Genomic DNA, 27,119 nt, shown 5'->3' with positions numbered 1-27,119 from the left:
TAGTTCACCAAAAAGTAAATCATAACCCTCAGCATTTTTGAAACCTATAAAAAGGCTCCTACAGTAGCTTCTCTTCTTTTCTTAAATGGCCTTTAAATAAATATATGAGTCAGTTAAGAAAGCCATTTACTTGAATTGAAGTGATAATTCTGCCAGGACGTCAGTATAATTAATTGTGGGTAGCAGAAGTTTTAAATGAGGCTACATTAGAGATTCTAGGTTTGTTTTTTTTTTTTTTCTCACTCTACCTCTATAATTAGAGAAGTTTTGGGTGGATCTTGAAATTGTGACTTGTCACGGAATATCATGTCTACACGCACTTCTGACAAGCCTTACGGCATATTCTTTAATGACCACAATGGGGGGTATGATGCATAGACATATATATTGTATGCATATACAGCAATCCAGCCTCCTTCCTACTACTACTATTGCTACTCTACACATACACACTCACACTCACACACTCCCAACACACGCATACTCCCCCTCACACTTGTTCTGTTTCGTTCACAACCCTGAAATTTTCATCCCTAAGATTGCACTGTTCCAATTTACTTCAACGTCTTCCACATCAAATACAAAGTTATTTTAGTCACAGACTTTTATTCCTGGTAAACTATTTCATAAAAGAACTCAAACCACCCTGCCTTCAAAATTTCTGCTTGCCTATGCTACCTGCACCGAGGACTGAAATAACCACATTTCATAAACAAATACGCTTTCCTACAAATGGGTGGTCTTCCTGTGTAGGATGTGTTTTAAAGGGTGCATCCTGTCAGCAGAGCCGACCGTGTCTCGAGGCACTGTAAGGCATCACTAGAAAACTGACACCAGCTGAGAAACTGAACGAGTGAGTTTCAGGAGACAGAGAATCCATAACACATTTGGGAAAATTCTGCATTTCGTGTCAATAACATTGAAACGAGGGGTGTCTACCTTCTAAAAGTTCACTATGGCAAAGAAGAAAAAAGTTCTACACAAGGAATCGTTTTATGCTAATCATTTAGCTGGCATTAGAATATTCCAACAGTTATATCTGTCTAGCCGTCAAGTAAAGATATTGAAAACAAATACAGTTTTAAAAGGTACGCACATGATCGGCCACTAATGTCTATACTCCAAAATTAAAATCTCAGAGGATATTGAGACATTTTCTACATTTTCATCCTAATGGGAAGATAAAGCATAAGACACAAGAACGTGTCTGCTGGGACACTGGGCATATTGTAACGCTGAACAAAATGTTTGATTAGCTCATTAACTCCATCCACCTTTTGTCACCCCTTCCTAATAGTTTTTTCATTAGCCAGATGCATTTTTCACCCTCTGTTCAGAGCACAAAAGGATCAAACAGCACAATTCCTGCAGCCTGAGATATGCTAAATATGCTAAACGTAACAATGCTAAATAAAATAGCAGCACAGTCTTGGAATAGGTGAATGGGGAATTAGGATCTGCGTGCTCAATCTGAACTTCAAAGCAAACACTGCTTGCCTAGTGGACAATGCAGCAGGGTTAACACATTACACATCTCCAGGTCTTCAACATTTAAGTGCAGCACAAGACCAAAAAATAAGCAAACCTTTTGCAGCAAAGGCTGCAGATCGCAAAGGAGCCCAGAGGCTATGAAGGATTCACGCTTTACCTACCGGCATTGTCCATGTCTCAGGAGTGGCGAGGCGAGTTCTGTAGCCTGGCAGCCGGGGAGCCCCAGCTCTTCTCCTGGCTAACGAAGCACCCTGCCCTTCTGCTGATTATCAGTCCTTGCTGGCACACAGAGCATACTTCATGCACTGTCTGCAGGAGACACCGCCAGGAAATTTATATCTCCAAGGATGACAAACAGCCATTAGCTCCATTACAGGCTGATTAAGAGAGACTGAGCCTATCAAGTGGATACTTGAATCCACTGGGGTTTTCACCTCTGTTCCAAGCAAAGGCGGGGGGTGGAAATCACCGCAATGTGGAGAGTACTGCACATTTCAGAAAAGAAGTGTACATGCGATGCAGAGCACAGTGCTTTTCCAAAAGATGCCAGAGCAAACACGAGCCGGAAGAGGCACAGATAATTAAAAGGTAAAAAGGGATCTTTACAACTATAATAAATTCTCCTTTCTTCGGGGCTGATCTAAATGTGGTCCAGCCTTTATCACTGACATCACTGAATGACTGGGCAACTTTTCAATGTAGAATTTTAAAGTTTGTGGTGGTTGTTGTCCCTGTCATTGGGGTGAGCAAGGAAGAGCAGAAAAACCACCTTAAAATAAAGGCTACCTTTAATATTTCTGCACTAAATAAATGCTAAGAGGCCAAGTATTGTCATTCCATTTTGATTCTGTTTTCATCATGACAAGTGTCCCTATTTCTGGTCAGAATTTCTGCCCACCTCTCCTCACAGAGAAATTCACTAACCATCACCAAGAACACTAGAAATAACTGTCAAAAAGATGGGGACTCTATTGTATGTTACAGTCCATAGCCACCTAAGTAACAGAAAGCTGGGGATCAAGAAAAATGCATTTACTAACGCAGGAATGTGCATGACTTGTCTCTAATTTGTGCAAAGACGCACTCACCTGAAACTACCTACGATACCAAGGCATAAGGAGGGGCAGAGAAATTGTGTGCCATGCTCTGTGGCTGTTGTGACATTCGATTTTGGGGACAGCACAACTCTGTTTTCTGCATTTTCTAAGATAGATTAAACAAATTTATAGTGGCCTCATTTGACCTATGATACAAGGAATCCATACTACAGCAAGGGCCTACAGGTTTTCTAGTCGACAGGATTTCAAAAAACAGTTCATGGTGTTGTCACACCCTCAGGGTTGTTCAACTGGAAACGCAATTCATTTATTTGGCATTTCTGTATGCCGTTGGAATTCCTGATGACAAAGCACGTGCAAATTATTTATAATCCTGTCTTCCATTTTTACAGCTTTTAAGTATTTCTGTTTTTAATGTCACTTTTGGCTTTCCTATAGATTTGAGATCCCTTCATTGTTTAAATTTTTTTTAACATTTGTTCATTGTTGAGAGATAGAGACAGACCGTGAGCGGGGGAAGGGCTGAGAGAGAGAGAGGGAGACACAGAATCTGAAGCAGGTTCCCAGGCTCTGAGCTGTCAGCACAGAGCCCGACGTGGGTGGGGCTCCAACTCACAAACCGTGAGATCCTGACCTGAGCCGAAGTTGGACGCTTAACTGACTGAGCCCTCCAAGCGCCCCGGAGTTCCTCTGCTGTTTAAACAAAATACTCCATTTGTGAGATCAGCACTAGTACAAAAATATTTTCTTCAAAGAAAAGTTGAAGTTCTCAGGGATTTTACACTGAGATTTTATCCCCATTATTTTAAATTCCGTCACACAATCGTGAGGATTATTAATTTTAAAAAAGCATTCTTCACATATTTTTTAAATGCTTGGATCCCTTAAGACTGAAATCACTGTGGCTTCCATACCTCATCCGCTTGCCCTGATTAAGACTGTCAAGCACCCAGAGTGAGTGCCATCAGGAGAAATCTAGGGCAAGCTAACTAGGAGTTAACAGGGAAGTATGAATGACAAAAGGGAGAGAAACTATTTCATGAAGTCTGGGATTTTGGGAAGGAGGAGATAAGAAGTGTCACGACCTGACAGTGCACATTGACTAATATGAATATATTTATATTAGCTCTGTACACAGTTCAAAACGTGGCTCTTGATTATTTTCATTAATACAGTCACCAAATTGTAAATGGATTGTGTGCCAAACGTTTGTTTTGTCGGTCATTTGCAAAACACTTGTTCTCATAAAACACTGATTAGGTTCCAAGGACAGAGCATTACATGCTGCTTAACTCATGATGTGATTTCTATAATATCCATGATCTCCTACACACAATCCTAAAATCCAGAAGGTTCTGAAAATCTTAAGGTTCTTTCTTTTCTTAAAGTTGGGCCCCAAAATGCATACGTGGCACCACATGACTTGAAGTGATAGGAGGCTATTTGAAACATTTACTTGTCTCGTTTTGAGTGAATAACATGTTTTACAACAAGAATTTTAACGTTATAGCTCTACAAGGGATGGGCGACAAGGAAAGATGGCTAGATGTAACGAAACTAACATCGTGTCTATTAGGAGTGAGGCTATTCACAAACAGCATAAATTGCCACGGAAGAATCTGCTCTGTGTCCCCCTGCATTCGCCACCAGCCCACCGCTGCCCCTCTTCCGTTCCCACCTGGCATCAGAAGATGGCAATGTACACTGTATGTTAACTAACTAAAATTTAAATTAAAAAAATAGATAAAATAAAATAAATTTTAAAAAAGGTGGCAAAGTAACGATGGAAAAGCACAGTGAGTGGAACACTTTCCTCAAGCTCCAGGGAGAATGCACTCCCTCCCTTGATTTAATTCAGACCTATAGTTAATATGCTCTAGTTGGGGAATGTCTGGATGTAAAATGTTTACCACGCCCTTTCTAAGTGTCCCTGAGGTGCTGTGCAGCACAGTAGTAGCATCAATAAGTCTCAAGTTCTACAGCATGTTTTAAAATCAGTTTTAACGTTTATTTGTTTATTCTAAGAGAGAGAGAGAGGCAGAGAGAGAATCCCAAGCAGGCTCTGCACTGTCAGAGCAGAGAAGGATGCGGGGCTCAGTCTCACAAACTGTGAAATCATGACCTACGCCGAAATCAAGAGTTGGAGGCTTAACCGACTGAGCCACCTGGGTGTCCCGTTACAGCATGTTTTAAACATAAATTTTAGTTCCTGTTTTTATGAACCTTCTAATATGTATATTCCTTAGCTCTCTTCAAAGCACACGAATATGCTTGAGGCCACTGGTAATTTGGAGCACCGGCATCCAAAACACCCCCAGCGCGATCCCACCTACAGAAAGAAGGCTATAACCGGTCACCAGGGTTTTGTTTTTGTTTTTTGTTTTGTTTTTTAAAGGATTGTTCACCCGAGGTTGGTCTCAAGAGTTCGTGACTCCAGGCCAGACCAGCTAAGGTAGCAACTGCAAGGTTACCAGTGGGCATCCAGTACTTCCAAATGCATCACCAAGCACCTGGTGATAATCTGGCCATTATCACATCTTTCCTCAAAAAACCCTATTAGTGACTCTCTTTCGATTTCAGAGAAGAAAATATCGTGGCTTCCTAGAAAAGGAAGCTTATTTCATATTATTTCTTAACTTTCCCATGAGACGCTGTCACGTTGGGGACACAGAAGAGAGCTGGTAGCAGTCGTGCTCTACCTTTTCTGGCGGTAATCTGACTGTAATCCAAGCCCAGGTAGACCAAGAGGAGTTCACATGGATACTATGGGGCACAAGAAGCAGACATATTTTTCCAAGAGGTGTAGCCACTGCAGAATCATAGTCTAAAAATACCATGGTTTGGCTTTCAGGGGACCAACTGAGATACTTCTCCACAAAGTTAGACTTTGTTCCTTAGAATGGAAAAATTAAGAGAATGAATTGTCCATGTAATTAAATTACTACATTGCTTGGCCCAGCAGATCAGACTATCTGATCTTCTTACTTTCTGATTTACCTAAAGAAATAAAGCAGTGCTATTGACCACCTATTGGCTAGACTATTGACTACCAATTAGGAAGTAGTTAAGGCTTGCTCCCAGTTACTTTGGGAATAGGTTCTATTGGAAATCTGTTCTGAAAAGATTTCAGATGCTGTTTTCATAAGAACAGCTATTGTATATTGATAGTGGCAATGAACAAAGTGTTTGGGTTTATAACTCTCCCAAGTACTAAACCAAATCCCTGAACTATTAAAAAAAGAAAGTTCACAGGAGGGAGTTCTGCGACAGATCATATTTCCAGGAAGATCAGGGCAAAAAAACTAGACATTTATCTAATGTTCTATTATCTGGATTTTAGGACAATACTTACTTGACATGCTTATGTTCTCCATTATTCCTAACCATTCTCCTTTGAGATTTCTCTTCTGGTGGAAGGTGGAAGGGAGTGTCTCCTGAATTAATTGTTAACATTTGCTTCTCTTCCCTTGTACACAGTCCATAGAAAAAGCCTTCTAGTCAAACAGACTTAAGTAACACCTTAATGTGAAGCCATGACACTTTTCAGCATACCCGGAACTTTGCTTGGAGTCTAGACCATAATGAAACTATTAACTCTCAGACACGGTCTTCTGACACGTTTGGACTTTTGGTCAAGGTGGTTTTCTGAGTCCCTGCTTCGACACTACCTTTCTGCTCCAACACACAGCAATGGTAGACAACATATCAAATAGGGTAAGTCACAGCTAGGCTTAAAAAAGCTAGGTAACCACTTCCATGAATCAGAAAGGAGCCCAAAGCCCAAAGCAGTAATGAGGCGTCTGCTGAGGTTGCTGTGTTCAAGGTACAAAAGAGAGGCTGGAGGCCAGTGCGTGGCTTCTATGTAGTGAGGGGTTTCAAACAGCTCTGCGTGAGAAGGGAGGGGGCAGAGCAAAGCTCTGCTTCAATGAGGCCTCCTTGCTCAAGAAAGAAAGTTGTTGGGGGCTGAGTGGCTCAGTTGGTTGAGCGTCCGACTTCGGCTCAGGTCATGATCTCGCGGCCAGTGAGTTCGAGCCCCGCGTCGGGCTCTGTGCTGACAGCTCAGAGCCCGGAGCCTGTTTCAGATTCTGTGTCTCCCTCTCTCTCTGACCCTCCTCCATTCATACTCTGTCTCTCTCTCTGTCTCAAAAAAAAAAAAAAAAGAAAGAAAGAAAGTTGAAAAAATAATGGCTGTTGACTCATTTCCAGAAGCCACATCTTTATAAAGCCTGGATGGGCATGAGGAGGATACATCCTCGCAACCAAGAACAAAATCAGCTTCTTAGTGGCTTCTTTAATACTAGATCAGCAATATCTCCCTCGAAATCATGAAGGAACCCCAAGATATCACTTGAACACCCGACTCTAGATCGGAGGATCAGAGGGTAAGGTGGGGCAACTTCAAACCATAAATCTATGAGAGAGGGGGAGAGCAAGAGAGTCAAAACCAAACCAAAGAAGCAAAAAACAAAACAAAACCTTCCTCCTAAAATGATTGCACAAGCTGAGTTCCAGATTGTTTAAGATTCTGAATATTTAAACAGCAAGTAAGTGAAATAATCAATAAAACATAATTTCAGTCTTGATGGTATCAACGTTATGGAAGAGTCTCATAAAGATTTTTTTATGTTTATTTATTTTTTGAGAGAGAGAGAGAGAGAGAGAGAGAGAGCGAGCGAGCGCACAAGCAGGGGAGGGGCAGAGAGAGAGGGAAAGAGAGAATCCCAACCAGGGTCCTTGTGCTTAGTGTAATTTCCTGAGCTGAAATCAAGGGTCAGACACTTAACCGACTGCGCCACTCAGGTGACCCATGATTTTTTTTTATAACAGATGCTGAAAGAAAATAATTATAGACCTTGAACGTCACGTTAGGCTATAGTCCCATCCTCCAGCAGCACCCTGATGCTTACACAGATACAGGCACAGACACTAAAAGCCACTAAAGAATGCACTTTAGCAAGATGAAAAGGGAACCCAAGGAGAAGGCAGAAGATGAAACACAATGAGTAAGAAGTTGACAAAATGTATTAGTATATTTAAGTAACTGTTGATGGTGAAATAGTAATTTCAAAATTAATAAAAACATTTACAAAAAGAGGTCAAACTGGGTAACTGTAACAAAATACAAGGGGGATGTTCAATGAGAATTCAAAGTGTGAAAGGAGAAGAGACACATTGAATAGCTTTAGATTTAGATTCAGACATAATGAATAGTTGTAGGTTTTAAATTGGGAGATATATATACCTTTTTTATTTTTATTTTTTTAAGAATAACCACTCAAAGAATAGGAGTAGTTTGGTCACATACACTAATCGTCTTTAAAATGGATTGAATGTACACCAAGGAGGGTGTAAAGTGATCCACTGATGTAAGGAAAGAAAATATTAGAACTTCTATTAATATTTACTTTTATATATAAAAGATAATTTACCGGGGCGCCTGGGTGGCTCAGTCGGTTAAGCGTCCAACTTCAGCTCAGGTCACGATCTCACGGTCCGTGAGTTCGAGCCCCACGTCGGGCTCTGGGCGGATGGCTCAGAGCCTGGAGCCTGCTTCCGATTCTGTGTCTCCCTCTCTCTCTGCCCCTCCCCCATTCATGTTCTGTCTCTCTCTGTCTCAAAAATAAATAAACGTTAAAAAAATAAATAAAAAAATAAAAGATAATTTACTCATAAATGAACTTAAAAAAACGGGGAGCCTGGGTGGCTCAATCAGTTGGGTGTCCAACTCTGGATTTCAGCTCAGGTCATGATCTCATGTTTCGCTGACAGTGGGGAGCCTGCTTGGCTCTCTCTTTCCCTCTCTCTCTGCCTCTACCCCGCTTGCACACTCCCTTTCTCTCTCTCTCTCAGATAAACTTTAAAAAAGATAAGTTATTAAACTATAATAATACTTAATATACAGAGTTCCATGGCACCTTCACTTTTCCAAATGCCAGACTTGAAACATATAGTAAATAGTTCCATAGCATGGAATTGACACAAATTAGGCAATGGAATTCTTTATCTGGTTTTAAAAGCTTCAAAGGAAGGATTTCAGGGAATTTTCTTTTCCTTTTTTCTTCCTTTTTTTTTTGTGTGTGTGAATTTTCAACTCATTTGCTAAAATCCAAAACCGTACCACATATCGATTAGTTTTTGAAAAGAACCAGTGACAGTGGGTGAGAAAGCTATTTACTAGCTGAATTGCAACCCAGAGTTTTGCAAGAAAAGTTCTCAATGAATTATAATTTTGTAAGCTCGAAGGTGCACTTCTTCAAAAAGGTCTCTCTTCAACTCTGATCGTCATTAAAGCCAGGTATCAAGACAAAGTCATAGAGAACCAAACCACGGGATTGCTGTGTCTTAAAACATTAAAGCATTAAATTAATTTAATTAATTAATTAATTAAAACATTAAAGCAAGATTGGAAAATTAATAATGCGTATTCCGTCTTCACCTCATTAAAGAAATTAGTAACTTTTGCCCATAGGTAGGACTTTAATCTTGTTAAAACAATAAAGTCTGTTGTTTTTGAAATATTGTTTATTTATCTTGATCTTGACCTTAAAAGTGTTTTATCTCTATGCCACATACTATACATGATATATTCTTACAGTGGTCCATGTATATAATAATTTCTTTTTTTTTTTTTTAATTTTTTTTCAACGTTTTTTTATTTATTTTTGGGACAGAGAGAGACAGAGCATGAACGGGGGAGGGGCAGAGAGAGAGAGAGGGAGACACAGAATCGGAAGCAGGCTCCAGGCTCCGGGCCATCAGCCCAGAGCCTGACGCGGGGCTCGAACTCACGGACCGCGAGATCGTGACCTGAGCTGAAGTCGGACGCTTAACCGACTGCGCCACCCAGGCGCCCCAGAACTCCAAATTTTAACGGCAAAGAATAATTTCTTTTAAAGCTTCAGATTTGTCTCGATTTGACTAATAAAATGTTTAAAGCCACTCTTCTCTGCCTTCGAAAAAAAGAAATCTCTTTTCAAATCTCAATGGTGTTGCTATGAAAATAAACACAGTAGAATTTCCGCCTGTAAAGAGACACAGAGGTCTTTCTAAATTCCAGGAGATTAACTACATTTAAAAATTATTTCTGAAGGGAGACTAAATTATAAATCTATAAATCAAAGCAGGATGATATATGCTTACCATTATCCAGATCAATTTATTTATCACTTCAAGGATTTTTAAAAATAGTTTTCAGGAACTTTGCATACACTTTATTATGGCCAATGCCCAAAAAAATTATTGAGCCTGAAGCAATACAACAGGGTCACCGGAATGCCGAGGAAGGCGTCTGTCTGATTCGGTGCTGAGTAACTGGCAAAAGAGAGCTCCTGTCTCCATCCATCAGCCAAAAGGTGGCTTGTTGCTTAAAGGGCAGTTACAGCTGTTTGTGGATGAGTCTGCTGCAAACCAGCAAACAGAGGGAAAAGCAGGTTCACGGAATCTGCCCCAGGAATATACAGCCGGAACAAATTCTCTCCGCAAGCCATCACTTGGCGAAAAGCATGATAGATGCTCATCCCAACCACATTGCAAGGTCCCCCCAAGTGACAGATGGCTGACAAGTGCGTGCTGGCCTGACTGAGGGCAGCCTGTCTCTAATAGGCTTTCAGAAAGGGTCAGACTACTGTTTTCTCAGATGAGGAATCAAGGGCTGCCACTTGCCAGTCTCATCAAATCTGGCCCCACCATGAACATTTGGTTAGGCCAGACCTTGAAAGCTTCAGGCAAGGGCGATGCTCTCAATTTGCCAAAGTACCCATTACTCCCTACTGTCTTCCATTGAGCTGCACACACCTATACGACCTGCCCGCCTCCTGAAAGCATATGTGCCCAAGTCAGCAGAATGGACTGATGACCTCTCACATCCCTTCCAGACTCACGATTCTATAAAGAAACGGGGGGATGTTTTAATTATCTATATAGCACAGAAACAGGAAAAGGTTTAGGCTGGATCTTAAAGAGCTTTTCCCACAAGGAAAGTATCACTCTGCAACCAAGAAAATTTCCTTGATGGGGTACTTCTCTGGGATTCATCAAACAAGGTATCCTGGGCTCTGAGCGACTTAAGTAGCTAAACATTTCTCTAGTAACAAGATGTTTCTTAATTTGGATAATTCCTTATCAAACATGTATTGATTAGCTCTGCTACAATATACAGTCCACGAAGGTAGGGATCTGGTCTGTCTTCAAAGCTCTGAGAACATTAAGTGCTCGGCAACTGTTTCTAGAATGAATGCATGATAAGTGATGCATGAATAAATAAACAAACATTGTGGTCTGGGCAAGGCCCAGACCTTCACTTCGGCCACGTCACACTTCACCAACAGGAGAATTCCGTCATGCCTAAAGGGTACTGGTGGGGCGCCTGGGTGGCCAAGTCGGTTGAGTGTCTGACTCCGGCTCAGGTCATGATCTCACAGTTGGTGAGTTCGAGCCCAGCGTCGGGCTTGCTGCTGTCAGTGTGGAGCCCGCTTAAGATCCTCTGTCCCACTCTCTCTATCCCTCCCCTGTTCACGCTCTCTCTCAAAAAGAAATGAACATTAAAAAAATTAGTTAAAATAGGATAAAAAGTACTGGTCACTCTTTTCACCCATTTCATCATTTCTGCCTGGTCTCCTTAAATCGTCCAATGAAAATTAAGTTTCCTCTTACAAAAGGACATTTTGCCATCTATTAGTGAAAAATGGTAATTACTAACACTTACTTAGGCTTCTGATTAATTGGGGAAATGACTTTTTCACCATGCGGCCTTTGGCTCTTTACGCAGACACTCATTGCAGGAGGAAGTAGACTACCTGAATTTCTCTCGCACAACCCAGGGCACCTAGAGCTAAGTGCTGAGTACACAGAAGGTAATCAATAAATGCCTGGCTGGTTTAACTGGAGACTAAGGTCTCAGAATTTTCCCACTAAGACCGCTGCTCTGAGGAAATGAGGGATGAGACCCCAAGTTTAATTACTAGGGTCTGCTCCCATGTGCTTACTATTCACACCACTAAATTTGGCACAGACAACAATGAGCATCCATACCAGCCATCTAAAAGGTTCTAGAAGTACTTATTAGCATCACAGCAAACATCTAGCTACAGTCTTTCAAGAACATAAGGCCTCCAAGATGGTTGCAGAAAAGTTCCTGAGAGCCATGGAGAAAAAGGAGATAAACATTAGTCTCTAGGGGCACCTGGGTGGCTCAGTCAGTTGAGGATCCGACTTCAGCTCAGGTCATGATGTCACGGTTTGTGAGTTCGAGCCCCGCATCAGGCTCTGTGCTGACAGCTCAGAGCCTGGAGCCTGCTTTGGATTCTGCATCTCCCTCTCTCTCTGCCCCTCCCCTGCTCATGCCCTGTCTCTCTCTGTCTCAAAAATAAATAAAACATTAAAAAAAATTAAAAAACAAAACAAACAAACAAAAATTCGTCTCTGATATGAGGGTCAAGACAAGGAAAGGCCCTGGATAGCGACCAGGGTTTGCCCAGGTTCTAATTTAACAGCAGGGAAAGCAGCCAAGATGGGGAGTTGGTATGGTTGCTCTAAAAGAATTGGCCCCTCTGCTTTCAATTTGCTTTTTGCATTGTCTTTTCATCTTGATTAGTTTTCTGTTGCCACTGTAATAAATTACAAAAAATGTAGTGGCTTCTAACAACCTAGATTTATTCTTATAGTTCTGGAAGTCATACACCTGAAATGAGTCTTACAGGGTTACAATCAAAGTATCAGCAGAGCTCAATTCCTTCTGGAGGCTCCAAAGAAGAATCCATTCCTTGTCCCTTCAAGCTTCTAGAAGCTGCCAGCCTCGGCTTATGGCCATATCACTCCACTCTCTACTTTTGCTGTCACATTGCCTTTTTCTCTTCGACCTCCTTGTCTTCATCTTATAAGGACTCTTTGATTATACGGAGTGCGATTAAATAATCCAGGATAATTTCCTCAACTCAAGATCCTTGACTTAATCACATCTGTAAAGTCCCCTTGTCATGTAAAGTAACATGTTGGCAGGTTCTGGAAACTAGGATGCAGACCTCTTGAGGGGAGGGGAAAACACATTATTCAGCCTCCTACGTCACCATTGTCTTATCAAACTACATGTCATCAAGCAAATCATTTTAAAAGTTCTCTTTTCCTGGGAATGTGCTGGAAGACAGCCCCCTGCTGCTCCCCTAGGTGCACCTGAGGTCTTGAATGTGGGGTAAGAGGTAGAAGATGTGGCAGGTGTGGGGGGGGGGTGGATACCAGAAAAGGCACCTGTAGTGCAATTTGAGCAGGGAGTAAAAGGGTATTTAGCCGGAGAAAAGAGCAGAGGAATTATAAAAAAGAATGGCAACACCATGGACTTGGGGGTGCAAGAATCTGACTCTATCTGGCATTCAAACAAACTAGGTCCAGGATGCCCCCGAGGCTAACACCAAAAGTGCTTAGGGCAATGCTGGATTAAGAATTTAAAAATCTCTGGGCACCTGGCTGGCTCAGTCAGTGGAACATGAGACTCTTGATCTCCAGGTTGTGAGTTCAAGCCCCACGTTGGGTGTAGAGATTACTTAAAAAAATAAAACCTTGGGACGCCTGAGTGGCTCAGTCAGTTAAGCGTCCAACTTCAGCTCAGGTCATGATTTCATGATTCGTGAGTTCAAGCCACACATCGGGCCATCGGGCTCCGTGCAGACAGCTCAGAGCCTGGAGTCTGCTTCAGATTCTGTGTCTCCCTCTCTCTGTACCCTTCCCCCCACTCACACTCTGTCTCTCTCTCAAAAATAAACATTAATATATATATATATATATATATATATATATATGTAATAACATCTTTAAAAAGAAAAAAGAATTTCAAAATCTTTCAGCAAGTGCACAGCTGAAACGATGTGTTCTGTGAGGGAGGTACCCTCGACCTTCGCAGCGCTCCTTAAAGGAGGGAACAGCTATCAGCTCAAATGCGGCATTTCTTCGGTTTCTCAGAGTCTTGGGTGAGTAACTATCTTCCTGGAATTCACTGGGTTTTCCCCACGACGACAATGCGTTTTCCCAAGGTAAAAATGAACGGGCTCTTTTGACAGTATGGAGAGTGAGAACGTGGGAGGGGGAAAGATATGTCAGAAGTAGAAAGAAAGATCCAGAGTATAGAGTAGTATGATGTGGCCTGGATATGGATGCTGGTAACAAAAACAAAGGAAGAAGGGCGGCCCCGAAGGAGCGTGGGCCAGCTGAGTGAGTTCACAGGACTTGCCTCAAAGGCTGCAAAGCTCTAGAAACAGCCTCGTAGTTGAAGGCTGTGATCCTTACAGAGACATTTGGTATTCCTGTAGCAAAAACCATTCATCTGCTGAAAACCTGCTGTGTTATCTATTCAGAAATGTTTGCTGACACTTATTACTGACGCTTTGTTTGATGCGAGCATAAATAAGACAGTGCGTCTGCTGGAGAAGCTTGGGTGGGCACTAGCCTCTGCCACGAGAATAACCACCAAGAGGCAGATCTTCTGAGAAAGGATGACCAGCACAGTCAGTCACCCTCAACTCGGAAAATGGAACGTAATGCTGAAAAGACATGGTATCCAGACAGAGGAGACAAAGCATACAGTGATATGCAGATCTGACTTGCTGGGGGCAGGGACAGTATTTTCCACGGCCAATTTTGCAGGACTATCAAGATTCAGTTACCATTTGCATAGTGCTATACACTATCTGCAATTCACTAGAGAGAAATTATTAGTAGGTGTGCTTATCCATAAATTGTCCTAACTTCATAGAATCTCTGCAAACTGAATAATTCTCCAATATGCTCTTATTCTCTAAAGTACTATTTTAAGACCCCCTCCCCCCCCCCCCCCAGTAGCTAGTGCTTATATCAGAAATAGTTTGAGCCATGGGAAAACCTAAAAGGAGTTTGACGGGAACAAACTCTTCTCTAAGTGAGATTCTCTAAGTGAGTCTACCTGTAACCCACCTACTCAGTAGACAGGAAGTGAGTAGGAAAAGGTTACAGAATTAATGTTAAAATAGTAACATCGGCACGCAATGATTCACCAGTGTGTTTATCTTTAGAGGGCTAAATTAAGTAGAACATTCTGGCAACATTCTTCTTTATTCTAACAGCATCCTTTCTCCCTTTAAAAACAACAAGAAAACAAACTCTAGATCTCTTCATGAAAGCCTTCACTCAGGACAAGAACTAAAGTCAGGCTTCCTTGAAATTGGGATCAAATTTTAAGTATGTAATCTAAATGTCAACAATGAAGTAAGATACACGGCATGGAATGTTCAGTTTGCATCCACTTCTCAAGGCATTCCACACCGTTGGCTTTGGGCACATCTTACAGCTTGCTCTGTGAAAGCCTGAATTAAAAATATGTTAGCTCATCAGTCATTTGAGTCTGGAAACATTTAAATAATTAAGCTCCAAACCCAGTCAGCACCACAGAATGTTCATGACCCTGGAGATGTCCCGGGCTCTGTCCACTCTGCCTCAATCGATCAAAAAACTCCCCCAGAGCCAGGTAAACGTGGCACAAAACCCCCACCTAGTAAATGTGGCACAAATACCCATCTAGTACCGTGTGATAAAACCCTCCAATTTAGTCTCATGCAGAATAAGGTCAGGAGAGCTACCTCCTTCCTTCACCCAATTATCATTTAGTGTGTCGTTTGACATGCTTCCCTGAGCTCATATAAATTTTAGTGGCCATCATCTCACTGCACTTATCACTGACCAACATCATTCCTTGTCCATCTATATTTTGCATCAAATGCGTCACACCTGATGAAGGTCCCTAGCTTTGTTCTTACTACAAGAATCTAAAATTGGCTTGCTTCTAAAACCTGATCTGAGAATGTAATAGAAAAAGACCTGTAATAGAAAAAGCCATGTGTTATTCATAAAACCATTATGTAAGAGGCTTCACTTCAGAACTTCATCCCTCAGCTGACGTGCCTGCAAGGGAGCTCTGCTGAAACAAGCTGATTGGAAGAAGGGGGTCAGACATCACCACAGAGCCGGGTCGCCTCCCCGATAGCCTGGTTAGTTAGAGCAAAGCAGGGCCAGGAACTCAGTAGTGGTGTTAGCAGAGTCTCTGAGCACAGGGTAGGAGCCAAGTCCTGCTTGCCCAGAAGTGCGGGCTGTTGGCTCCACACCAACTGATGGTCAACTCTAAAGGAAGCCCACATGCCGGTCGACTGGGTCTAGCCGAGGCCAAAGCTGAGGCCAAAGCCCAGGCTTGCTTCCTGGACCACAATCAAGTCAAGGGCTTCTCCTACGCAACTTCTTCAGAAGCAGCAGTGACACCCCATCTTCATATGGAAGAGAATTAGTGGTGTTCAATCTATGCCAACCTCCTCGTACTGTTTCCAAATTCCACCAGAATATTTCCATGGGTTCTAAGCACAAGTAGTTAACCTTTAATGGGTTTTTGGGGGAACACCTATCAAAAACACACATTTGTTTTCCAAATCCACTCAGTCAACACTCACTGGGAGCCATCCTAGGTCAGGCGTGAAGCGGAGCCATAGGCTGACGCTCTGGGAAGTCACAGTGCGGCAGGGAGATGAGACATATACAAGGATCCAAACGGAAGCCCACATTCCATATGCCTAAACATTTAGGTTGTAAATCAGGCTAAGAAACTGTTAATTAAAAGATGTTGTATCCTCAACATTAGCTGATACACCTTCGTAATGACCTGGAATGTGGCTGCTCTGAGAGTCGGCTTCTGGCCTGAGGCCCACCCTTCTCTGCCTGCCCCCAGGCCTGCCCTGCACTGTAAGAGCTATGTGCTCTTACATACTCACATATGCACTTTCTGTCAACACACCCTGCAACGGCCACCCTTCTGGCCTAGGGGTACAAACACCAGCAGTATAGTTCACTCTCACCCTCACAAAGTTGGGTCTAGGGAAGCAGCTCAGGCAGGCCCTGGAAGTGGCCCGAGGGCTCTTTGGACCAGGAATTCCAGGACCCCAGTTACCCACGGAATGGCCCAGAAAAGGAGATCTGGGCTCCAGACAGCACGTTCCCTACCCTGTAAGAGAGGGTAACCGGAAGAGGCCAAGCCCAGAGCAAAGGTAACCTTGTGCCCGAGTCTAAGGGCAGCACTGGGGTCATCCCCTGTGTGTACTAGCATTCTCTGAGAAGTCCTTACACCCGTCTGGCCTTCACTGGCCAGAGACCCATGGAGGCCACTGCTATGTCCTGCCTCCTTCCTGAACTGTCCAGCCTCCTCAGGTCTCTGGCCTCTCTGTGCCACGTTCATGCCATTCGTGGGTGCTTGGGAACATTCTGCTGCTCTCACATAACTCTGGGCCGGGAAAGACAACCTCACTGCTCTCCTGGACTCACAGGCTCATTCTCTGCTCATGTGGCACACCGGGGGCAGGAACTTGCTGCCACTCTCAGGTAACCTGCCTAGACTGCCACACAGCTGTTACTTTTTCTTTGTCAACCTGCTTGATGCAAGGTCACTCCCACAGTGTCCTAAATGGGTCTGGGTCTGCCTCCTTGATTATCTTCAAGCAACCTTTCCAGCCTTCTGCCCTATACCAGGCCTCAGCTTCTAAAACTCCCAAGCAAGAGCTGGCTTCGCTGTTCTCTGCATGCTGCCCAGTCATCCTGTCCTAAAGAAGTGAATGCAGAAGGCCCAGCTCCCTGGGCAAGAGGAAATGTCACAAGGCATAAAGAATGACAGGAAAAGAATCTAGTAGTACTTCAAAATATTGTCTCAAAAACTTTGATAAAATTATTGCAAGAAATGCTATCTTTCATATACAAATGCAATTATACTGGTCCACTGTCAGCATGATAGAAATGTTGAGTTTTTCTGGTGGCAGGTATGGATTTGTTCTACTTCATCCATGGTTTCAGCTGATGCACCTCGTGACAAACACATACGTCGGCAACATGGCCATCTGGAACTGGGGGACAAGACAAGGCCACACAACAGGGCCAATTAGTCCATCCACATGAAGACATCATAACAGACCGTTCTCATGACCTGCATTTTTCTTTTTTTCCTTATTTTTTTTAACACAGTGACCTCAGCTAATGAGACACGAGGCCTTTTCTTTCTTAGATCTTCAAATACAACATATAAGACAGCTTGTTCATGTTACTAAAGATATACACAAATAAGCAAATAAATAGAAAGTCTTTGAACTCCTGGAGTGATATTTAAACCTATAAGGTTTCCTGAATAGTCTTTGTTTGATGGCATTTTCTTTATTTCTCTTCTTCAATAGCACCCACTTACGATCACAAATGCCTATTGACTGCAAAATCCAGAATACCGTAATTAGCTTTCCAACACTGATTTTATATTAAGGCACACAAATAACATAGGGGAGGTGAAATGCTATGTTCCTCTTGATTAGTGTCTTAAAATAACAGATGTAAACAGCCACACACTGATAGACATTCTCTCCAAAGTACATTTGAAATCAGAGGCTGGCATTCTTCTCTGAACAATTCAACCGGAAGCTCATTAGGACTTGCATGAAAACTACCATGTTTTTTTGAATGTGGGTCCATCAGCTCCATGGTGGTGTTCTTGCAAGGGCTCTGCAGCACATGAAAAGTTCTAATGAACGTAACGGAGAAGGTATCACAGTAAAAATCAGCTTTAGAGAAGACCTGTAGATTTTAAAGAATGTATGACCACCCAAAATTCCAAGTGTTATTTAAATCAAATTTACCTTCATGGGCGCCTGGGTGGCTCAGTCGGTTAAGCGTCTGACTTTGTCTCAGGTCGTAATCTCACGGTTCATGAGTTCGAGACCCATTTAAGGCTCTGTGCTGACAGCTCAGAGCCTAGAGCCTGTTTAGGATTCTGTCTCCCTTTCTCTCTGCCCCTCCCCTGCTCACTCGCTCACTCTCTCTGTCAAAAAATGAATAAAAATTTAAAAAAAAATTTACCTTCAAATAAGTACATTTTCTTTCATCACTAAGTACCAGTAAACTAATCAATTTTAAACTCATTACCATGAATTGTAATCGCTGAGCATAGTTTCACTTATTATAATATTCTGTACTAAACTCAACCCTATGATCATTATTTTTTTTAAATTTTTGTTTAACATTTATTTATTATTGAGAGACAGAGACAGACAGAGCATGAGTATGGGAGGGGCAGAGAGAGGGGAGACACAGAATCTGACAGGCTCCAGGCTCTGAGCTGTCAGCACAGAGCCCGGTGCAGGTAAAGTCAGACGCTTTACCGACTGAGCCACCCAGGCGTCCCTGATCATTATAGTTTTACATACATTGTTGGGTTAGGTTATAAGTATTTTGCTTAGAAATTTTCCATCGGCTCTTATGAGTGAGATTGGTTTGTCATTTTCTCCTCTGGCCTTAGAACGAATGACATGTGTTGCATCATTTTCTGTAATATAAAGTAGTTTGTGTAAGATTAGTGTTGTGGGCTGAATTGTATCCACCGAATTCATATGTTGAAGCTCTAACTCTTAGCTCCTCAGAATATGACTGTATTTGGAGCTAGGACTTTTAGAGATGAGTAAGTTAAAATGAGGCCCTTAGGGTAAGCCCTAATCCAATTTGACTACTGTCCTTATAAGAAGAGGAAATTTGGACACACAAAGAGATGTTCTTGCATAGAGGAAAGACTTCACGAGGGCATAGCAAGACAACGGCCTTCTGTAAGCTGAGGAGAAGCCTTGGAAGAAACCAAACCTGCCAGCACCTTGATCTTGGACTTCTCCACAACTGTGAGAAAATAAATTTCTTTTGGTCAAGCTATCCAATATGTGGTGTTTTGTTATGGTAGCACTAGCAGACTAATACAATTAAGATGACTTGTTTCTTGACGGCTGAGTCGAACTCACTTCTAAAAATTTCAGGGTCTGGTGAACCATTTTGATTGTTGGTTCTAATTAGTTAATAATTAGAGGATTTTTCAATTTTCTATTTCTTCTTGAGCCAGTTTTGGTAAATTAAAGTTTTTAGGAACATGTACACTTAAACTGTTCTCAAAGTTATAGATAGCAACTTGCCTATAATATCGTCTTGCTGTCTTTTAATCTCTGCAATCTCTTTAGGTGTGTTCCTCTCCCATTTCTAATATTGGTTATTTGTGCTTTTCTTCTCTCTTTCATGGGTGTTTCCAGGTACGTCATTTTCATTAGTCTTTTCAGAGAACCAACTTTTGACTTTGTTGATGCTCATATGTTTATTTTCTGTTCATTAATTCTGGTATTTATCTTTATGCATTTCCTTCTTTCTGCTTTCTCTGGGTTGACTCCAGGAAAGCCTTACTCTCATTTGGAACATCTAGCATCAATGAGTGGTTTTCAAATTCTGCTCAGCAAGACCCTGGGATATTCTTTGGTGGTGTCTCAGAGATTACCTGACTCCCATCGAGAAAGCTTACCTTCTTGAGTCAAAGTAGCTGTATATCTGTCAGTTTTACATGTGGGACTTCCATAAAGTTTAGGGGAAAGATGGTTGCATTCTCTAAAAATGTTTTTTCAAAAATTTGAAGACTTCAGAGGGACTAGGCTAATGAGACCTATCTCTCCTGTACCATAACTTTTAGTACTTATAGATACACATATTTCTATTGACAATGTAGTGAGTTACTAAGTACCAATTTATAGCTAGGGAAATTTGTCCACATTTGTCAATGCCAGAACCCTTCTAAATTGGGATTCTGTAATTCTATCTACTTATATAAGATCAATGATCTTAAGTATAAGAGGTTTTACAAGATCTTTCACTGCCAGTAATACTTAGAATTTGTGCTGAGTATTGGACTAATTTTTTTACTCTAAATAACCCTTCAGGTAGAGTTCCCACAGATGGAAGAAAGAATAGTGTTTCTCAGTTTCAAAACAGACAACTTTCTTGCTTTCAAATGTCTCATTATTTTGTTACGTGTGTCCCTGAAAATGTATCCCAGCTTTTTTTTCTTTTTTCTTTTTTTTTCTTTTTTTTTTTTTTTGGTCAACAGACTCTAGACTTAATCTTTTCATTTCATCTTCCATGAGTTGCTAACAGGATTTTGGTACAACTATTCCATTATTGATCACTGCCATAAACCATTTCAGGCTCCTGAGAAATGAGTCAAGAATAATGTCAGGCTATATTTTTTTAATATAAAATTCTGGATAACATTAATTCATCTGAGATGGGCCTTTGATTTCATGGACAGGAATACTTTATGGACTTACCTATGTGATTTGGCATAGATAGCCTATGAATGTTTCTATAATGTCTTCTCATATATCATTGTCAAAAATTAAAGTGTGGCTTCTTAGAAAAATAAATTAAAAACTCAAATGCTACAAACCAGGACTGAGTCTTAGTTACAATTCCCCCCTCTCTTTACACTTGCAGCTAAGCAATCTGATTTAAAATTTAAAATAATTATCATGTCTTTCCTTCGTGGCAAATAGATGATTATCTGTCTTCATGCAGATGATCTGGGTTTCACAAACCAAGAGCAGTAATTAGCTTTAACCTGCTAGCTAATTACCATCAGGAAAAAAAAATGGTGTAAAATCAACAAAATCCCAATCACTGGTTTAGACAAGCTTTAATATTGTAACACATAGTGTTAACATCACTGAATATGGGCATACTCTCAGAACTTTAGGGAAAGACATTTCAGCTAACTCGGCGTGATGGGCCCATATCAGGTTTTACCCGCAACTAGACATCCTTTGAGTTGTGTGGCCAGTTGGTACTATTTACCCTTAAAATTCCCCAAATAGAAACTTCTCTTCCATTTTATATGATAGAGAAGACCCAGGTCTCATCCAAGCACATGATAATGTGTTTCCAAGGCTTATGTTTTGTTTTAAAGAAAAAGGAATCTGTCCCTTCCATGAATCGCTAGCAGCCCCAGCTTAAAATCCGCTGCTGCTGGGTTCACGCACCCATATTAAGCCTTCAGTACAACATTAATTTGCTAGCCAAATCTAATTGGAAAAGAAGCTCATCATCTACATCATTTCGAGGAGCTTGAGGAACAGAGTCACTCATGTAGTTCAATCACACATGAACATTTTTTGAGCACCTTGATAGGTGCCAAGCCCAGCGATAGCCAGGAAGATACCTGCCTTCGAGAAGCTTGCTTTCTAGTCTGCTTAGTCTTTTCAGAACCCAGTGTTTCCAAGATGATACCATCAGCTTCCTATATTGCTCCCTGAGCTACAGGGCACCCCTGTGGTTTCCTGCTTGCTAGGAGCTCTGGTGAGTCTGGTTCTGAACCTGACTTCCCACTCCTTAAGCCCTAGCTTAACAGTGAACATGGTTCCCTAGTTCCAAACTGTTGTCCTTGCCCTGTTTGGTATCTTCAGTTTCCACTCTGAATGAAGATTTTGCCTTGGTTAAATCAAACTTACTGCGATGCTGAAAGTCAGCTTCCAACCCCTTCCTAGTAGCTGGAATCCCGCTCCAGTGGACAGACCTGCTTCCTGACGGTGACTATTGAGCTGGGTTTCCAGCATCCTCCCCCAACGTTCCCTCTCATGTCGGTGCAAGGGCAGTTCCCACCCAGCTGAGCCCCACTGTCAGTCCTCGCAGATCATTAAGACCTTGCACTGTTTCCCCTTGGTGTGCCAGTCTAGTGCTGTAGCCTGGCCCTGCCCATAAACCACCCCATAAATGCTAATTAAATATCATGTGTTTCCCGTAGAGTACGATTTCCATTTAATCCATATAATCCATGACACTGAGGTCAGGAACTGTGCCTTTTAAAACTCTGTATCCATAGCACTTAGCAGTGTTTGAAGTGTAGTAAATTTCAGATCCAATAAACGCTTGTTGAATGAAAGAATGGAGGCAGACTGGGAACATGCTAGCCCTTGGCTCTCACCATTATGATACGCTGCCTTCCAATTAAGACAGAAGTGTCTTAGGGCTCTGTTAGTGCTCGATTTGATGAGATTCATATTCTGTAGACCTCTTTTCATAAGCACTTGCCATGTTCTCTGCCTTTGTCGTTGAGCACAGTGAAATAGATCGTTGTGTCACTTAGCAACTTTAGGATAAATCTCGAGAGTGTAAACCAATGGTCTACCGATCCTGAAAGTGTTTTTTCATAGAAGGTTCTGTGCAGAGGACAACCTTAGGACAGCTGCAAGCACGCACCTCTGTAATCCATCCCCGTGTGATGTGCTTTCATTAACTAAATCACTGTTTCATAAAAAAAATATTCAATCTTCTCAATTCATAGGGATGGAAAGATTATGGAAGCACGTTCTTCATTGCTACTGAGAAATGTGAAGTTATGGTGAAACCATTGGTACCTAAGTGGCCCATATCCTGGCTCCTGTGGCATAAATAGTTGATACATAATTACATTCAAAGACAGGAACAGAAATTTACTAACTCCTAAATTCTCTGAGAAGTTCTTCTATCCAAAATAGAAAGATTCAGTATGGTGTTTCTAATTCAAGTGTGTGAATGTGGACTGCATTTTCAAGTGCAGAGTTTGAAATTAAAGTCTGTCTGTGCAAACTATTATTTATACTTCTTTATACTTAAATTCTTTCTAGACTTTTCTCTTTCAGTACAGCTGAATCCTCCAACAAAATCTTGGCAGGACCGTCAACTTCCCTTTCTGCCACTGATGAATACATCAAATACCTATTTGAACAGAATGAAATATTGTTGTGTAACTAAATGATTTGGAGAGCTGAACACTGCCGTATTTAATAAGCAATTTTTGATCTTGCTCTTATCCCTTAATATTATGTTGTAAGCACACTCCCATGTCACTAAAAATGTTCATAAATATGAACAGTATTGCACAATTTCTAGCATTTACTTATCCACTGCCCTATTCTTGGACATGGAGATTATTTCCAAGTGTTTTTTTTTTACTATTATTAATATCACTATGATGAATATCATTATATGCCCACATCTGATCACTCTTTAATAAAAACTTGCAGGAATCAAATTGCTAAATGAAAGAAAATCAAAGGTTTTAAGGCTTTTGAGTAAACAGCCAAATTGTTTTCCCGGTACCTGCCACAGAATCAAATTACCTGCCTCCTCTCTTGCCGGTATCTGTTGTCTGTACGGATAATTTGGCATCTAATTTTCTTTACCTTATTTTCCTTCTGATTCCCTCTCCTTGTTGCTTGTTTCCTGGTGTATTTTGTAATTTTTATTTGTGAGCCCGTGTTCAGTTGAGCGTTTGTGAGCATGTGGGCCGAGGTTCCACTTCCAGAAAGGATCGACTCTGGATTGTAGGTACCAGGTGCCTGGGGTTCTCTGGTCCAGAACCACTTTGTTTGGCTTGGCATTTATAGACCCAAACAAGTAAACTGCATGAGGATGAGACTATGGTTATAAGTTTCTATGGGAGGTTTTTTTCCACACATAGCCTAGGAGGAAAAAGGTAAGTTTCCCGATGTCTCTTTCATATCAGTTTGGGTTTTTTTTTCTAGCTTTCCCTTTCAGCAAGAGTGCAGCCCTTCATCCAGAATCTACGTGACACACCCAGCAGGAAACCCAAGGCCCAGGAGGTGGCCTTGCCGTGTCCATGTCTGACTGCAGAGAACACTGCCTTCGTTGAAGGGCACTCAGTGCCCAGGCAGATGAGGGGAGAATGGCTTGTTACAGTCTTTTTCATACCTCCCACCCCTATGTTCTGGGTCAATTAGACATATTTACAGAATTTATGCCATAGTCAATAGAGGGAACCAGGTGACCTGATCCTCTGTCCACCTGGAGACTAGAGAACTTCACCCAAGGCTGTAGAATATTGATAAATCGGTTGTCAGTGGCTTCGCTGCCTATTTATCACTCTGGGGTCCAACCCCATCTGGTTCTGGCCCCAAAGGACGTCTCACGTTTTTTGTTTTAATTTCACCAATACATTTAAAGGGATGTATTTATTTTTGACCCTCTGATCTGTGCGTATTCTGTAGTGGGAGCATTTTTCAGGTTATTTTGTCCGCCATATTGCCGGAAGAGGTCCCGTTTGCAAACTTTAGACCTCTTGTCACCTTCCCAGAAGTGTTAGCACCCAGTTTGACTTCCAATCCATGCCTCTCATTGTTCTGGGCCACTTCAACATCTATGTGAGTGACCCATCCAACATCTTGGGCCCTCAGTTATTTGATCTTCTCATCTTTAGTGACCTTTATCTTCTTGTTCCTTCAGCTACCCTTGCGATGGGCCTTTTCAACCACATCAGTGGCACCACCCTTAAAACACTTTAATTCCACCATCTCAACTTTGGGCCACAGTTTCTTATATTCCTAATTCTCTCCTTCAGTTACCTCTTTGATACTTCCAGGCCCATGATTCCTCCTTTCTCTGTATCTGTTACCTGGAGACCTCCTTTTCCTCCCCATCCAGTCTACATCTTAGAGTAAGCTCTCAATCCACCCACCTTCCCCCACTACCCTTCAGTTGTACCTGCCTAAACAAAAAAAACAAACTCTGTGAATCCAGCAGCCTGAATTCACACCTTCCCCTGAGCCGCTGGGAGAATCCACACAACACATACGAATTGTGCCACTTCTGTTCAACTTCTTCATCCGGTTGCTTTAAACTGCTTAGTGATTCAGGACTCCTGCCTGGCTCTTTCAGTAGAGCATGTGACTTTCGATCTTTGGGGTCTTGAGTTACAGCCCCACATTGGGTGTGGAGCCTACGTAAACAAACAAACTGCTTAGCGATTCTTGTAAATATCCATACATGGTTAATTCTCTCTTCTGTGATATATAATACTAGCTCAAACCTTCTCCAGAGCCCTTAACAAAAGAATTGTCCTCCTACCTTAGAGAAGACATGGAAGCCATCAGAAGAGAACTTCAGCTTTCCTGCCACCACATTTCAACCTAACTAACTGCACTGGTAGGCAGTCTTTTAGGTTGGTCCCTGATGATTCCCACTTCCTGGTATTCACACTCCTGGGTAATCCCCTCCCTTTGAGTGTGGGCTGGACTAAGTGACTCCCTTCTAATTAAGAGTCTAGCAAAAGTGACAAGCTATCACTTCTGAGATGATGTTACACAAAGGCCATGACCTCCATCTTCCTTGCCCTCTCTTGCTTCCTCTCCAGCTCGCTCTGCCATGTTGTGAGTTGCCCTATGGAGAGTCCCGTGTGGCAAGAAACTGAGGGTGGCCTATTAGACAACTGCCAGTGAAGAACTGAGGTCCTCAATCCAACAGCTCACAAAAAAATTTAAAAAAATTAAAAAAAAAACAAAAAGACAAAACACAGCATCGTGCCAACAACCTTGTGAGTGAGCTTGGAAACAGATCCTTCCCGAGCTGAGTGTGGAAATAACTACAGCCAGGCACATTTCCTGATCACAATCTGAGGCAGAAGTCCCACCAAAGATATGCCTGGACTCCTGACCCACAGAATAAATGCACAACAAACGCATTGTGTGAAGCAGCCGCATTGTGGGGTAACTTGTTACATGGCAATAATGAATATACACACCCACTCATCCTTCCTGCCTCTTGTTGCAATGCAAGAGAAGCCTCCCCTCTACTCTAAAGCAGATTCCACCATCTACGCATGAGGTCTCTTCCCTTCTCATCCTCCCAGGTCTCATCCACAAACAGGTCCCTCCTCCAAGACCTTCAGCGCACTTGTCCACTCACAGCTCACCTGGTCTCTCTTTGTCCCAAGGGATTAAAACCAGTGAAGACAGAAGCCAAACTAATCTGGTTCACTGTTTCATCCTCAATTTCTACCATCATCCTTTGAACACAAAAGGCTCTTCATAATAATATGGTGAATGAATATATCAGGAATGGATATTTAAAACATTTTTGGACAGTCCAATGAAATTCCATTGGTGTTGGTTAGCATTTGTATATCAACTGTTTTAAGCCCTACCTATGAAAATCTAGTTAAAAACCATACACATAACAGAGTAATTTGCTGAAATTGGTGTTTTTGCTGGATTTTTGTTGTTGTTATTTTCTACTAATGATGACTCAACCTCGTCTCAAATGAAAATATTTTCTTTCCTGCAACCAGGACCTCTGTTAGCCAATAAGACTCTTTTATGCAAAATTTTTAAGAATACCCTTTCCTCTTGGCAACTCGCCCAGCTTGGCAAACCCTGTACAGGCTGAATTTCCAGCCGCATTCTCTCCCACGGCCAATGCTCTCATACAATGAACAACCTACATATCCTTACATTGCTACCCTGCTCAGTCCTTCTACCAGGGAAAGCCTCGGGCCAGGTATTTGCTGTGTTGAGTTCTGGGCTCCCTCACCTCCCTGAGGAAAGTCAAGAACCAACAAGAGTCGAATTAAACTAGATCATCCAAGGGGCATCTGGGTAGCTCAATCGGTTAAGCATCTGACTCTTGATTTTGGTTTAGGTGAAAATCCCAGGGTCGTGGGATCAAGCCCTGCATCGGACTCAGAGCTGAACAAGGAGCCTGCTTAAGATGTTTACGATTCTCCCTCCCCCCCTCCCTCTGCCTCTCTCCATATTCACAAGCTCTCTCTCTAAAATAAAATAAATAAATAAACCAGATCATCCAAGAAATGGAGATGGATGATGATGCTTTGCATTGGAATGGGGGAATGGGTACATCTGGCCATGATTTCCCAACAATAATGGCAGGTCTGGGGGCCCATCTCCAGCA

The 27,119-nt window shown here is 42.0% G+C and overlaps 1 protein-coding gene across 7 annotated transcripts in view; it reads right to left on the bottom strand.

Moving 5' to 3' along the window:
- Positions 1–27,119, bottom strand: part of PHACTR2 (phosphatase and actin regulator 2) — a 273,832-nt gene that overhangs the window by 197,003 nt on the left and 49,710 nt on the right. Inside the window, exon 1 of one of the 7 annotated variants that reach the window (XM_019831332.3) lies at positions 1,653–2,059. The exons of the other annotated variants lie outside the window; for them this stretch is intronic. Within the exon in view, the coding sequence (XP_019686891.2) occupies positions 1,653–1,665 (13 nt within the window). The 5' untranslated portion in view covers positions 1,666–2,059. Of the gene's footprint in view, positions 1–1,652; positions 2,060–27,119 lie in introns of those variants that run through there. 7 annotated transcript variants of the gene reach the window in all.

This window comes from Felis catus, chromosome B2, assembly GCF_018350175.1.
Source record: "Felis catus isolate Fca126 chromosome B2, F.catus_Fca126_mat1.0, whole genome shotgun sequence".
Classification (NCBI taxonomy): domain Eukaryota; kingdom Metazoa; phylum Chordata; class Mammalia; order Carnivora; family Felidae; genus Felis; species Felis catus.
The sequence above is the reverse complement of the archived record's forward strand: the minus strand, read 5'-3'. Positions and strand labels throughout refer to the sequence as shown.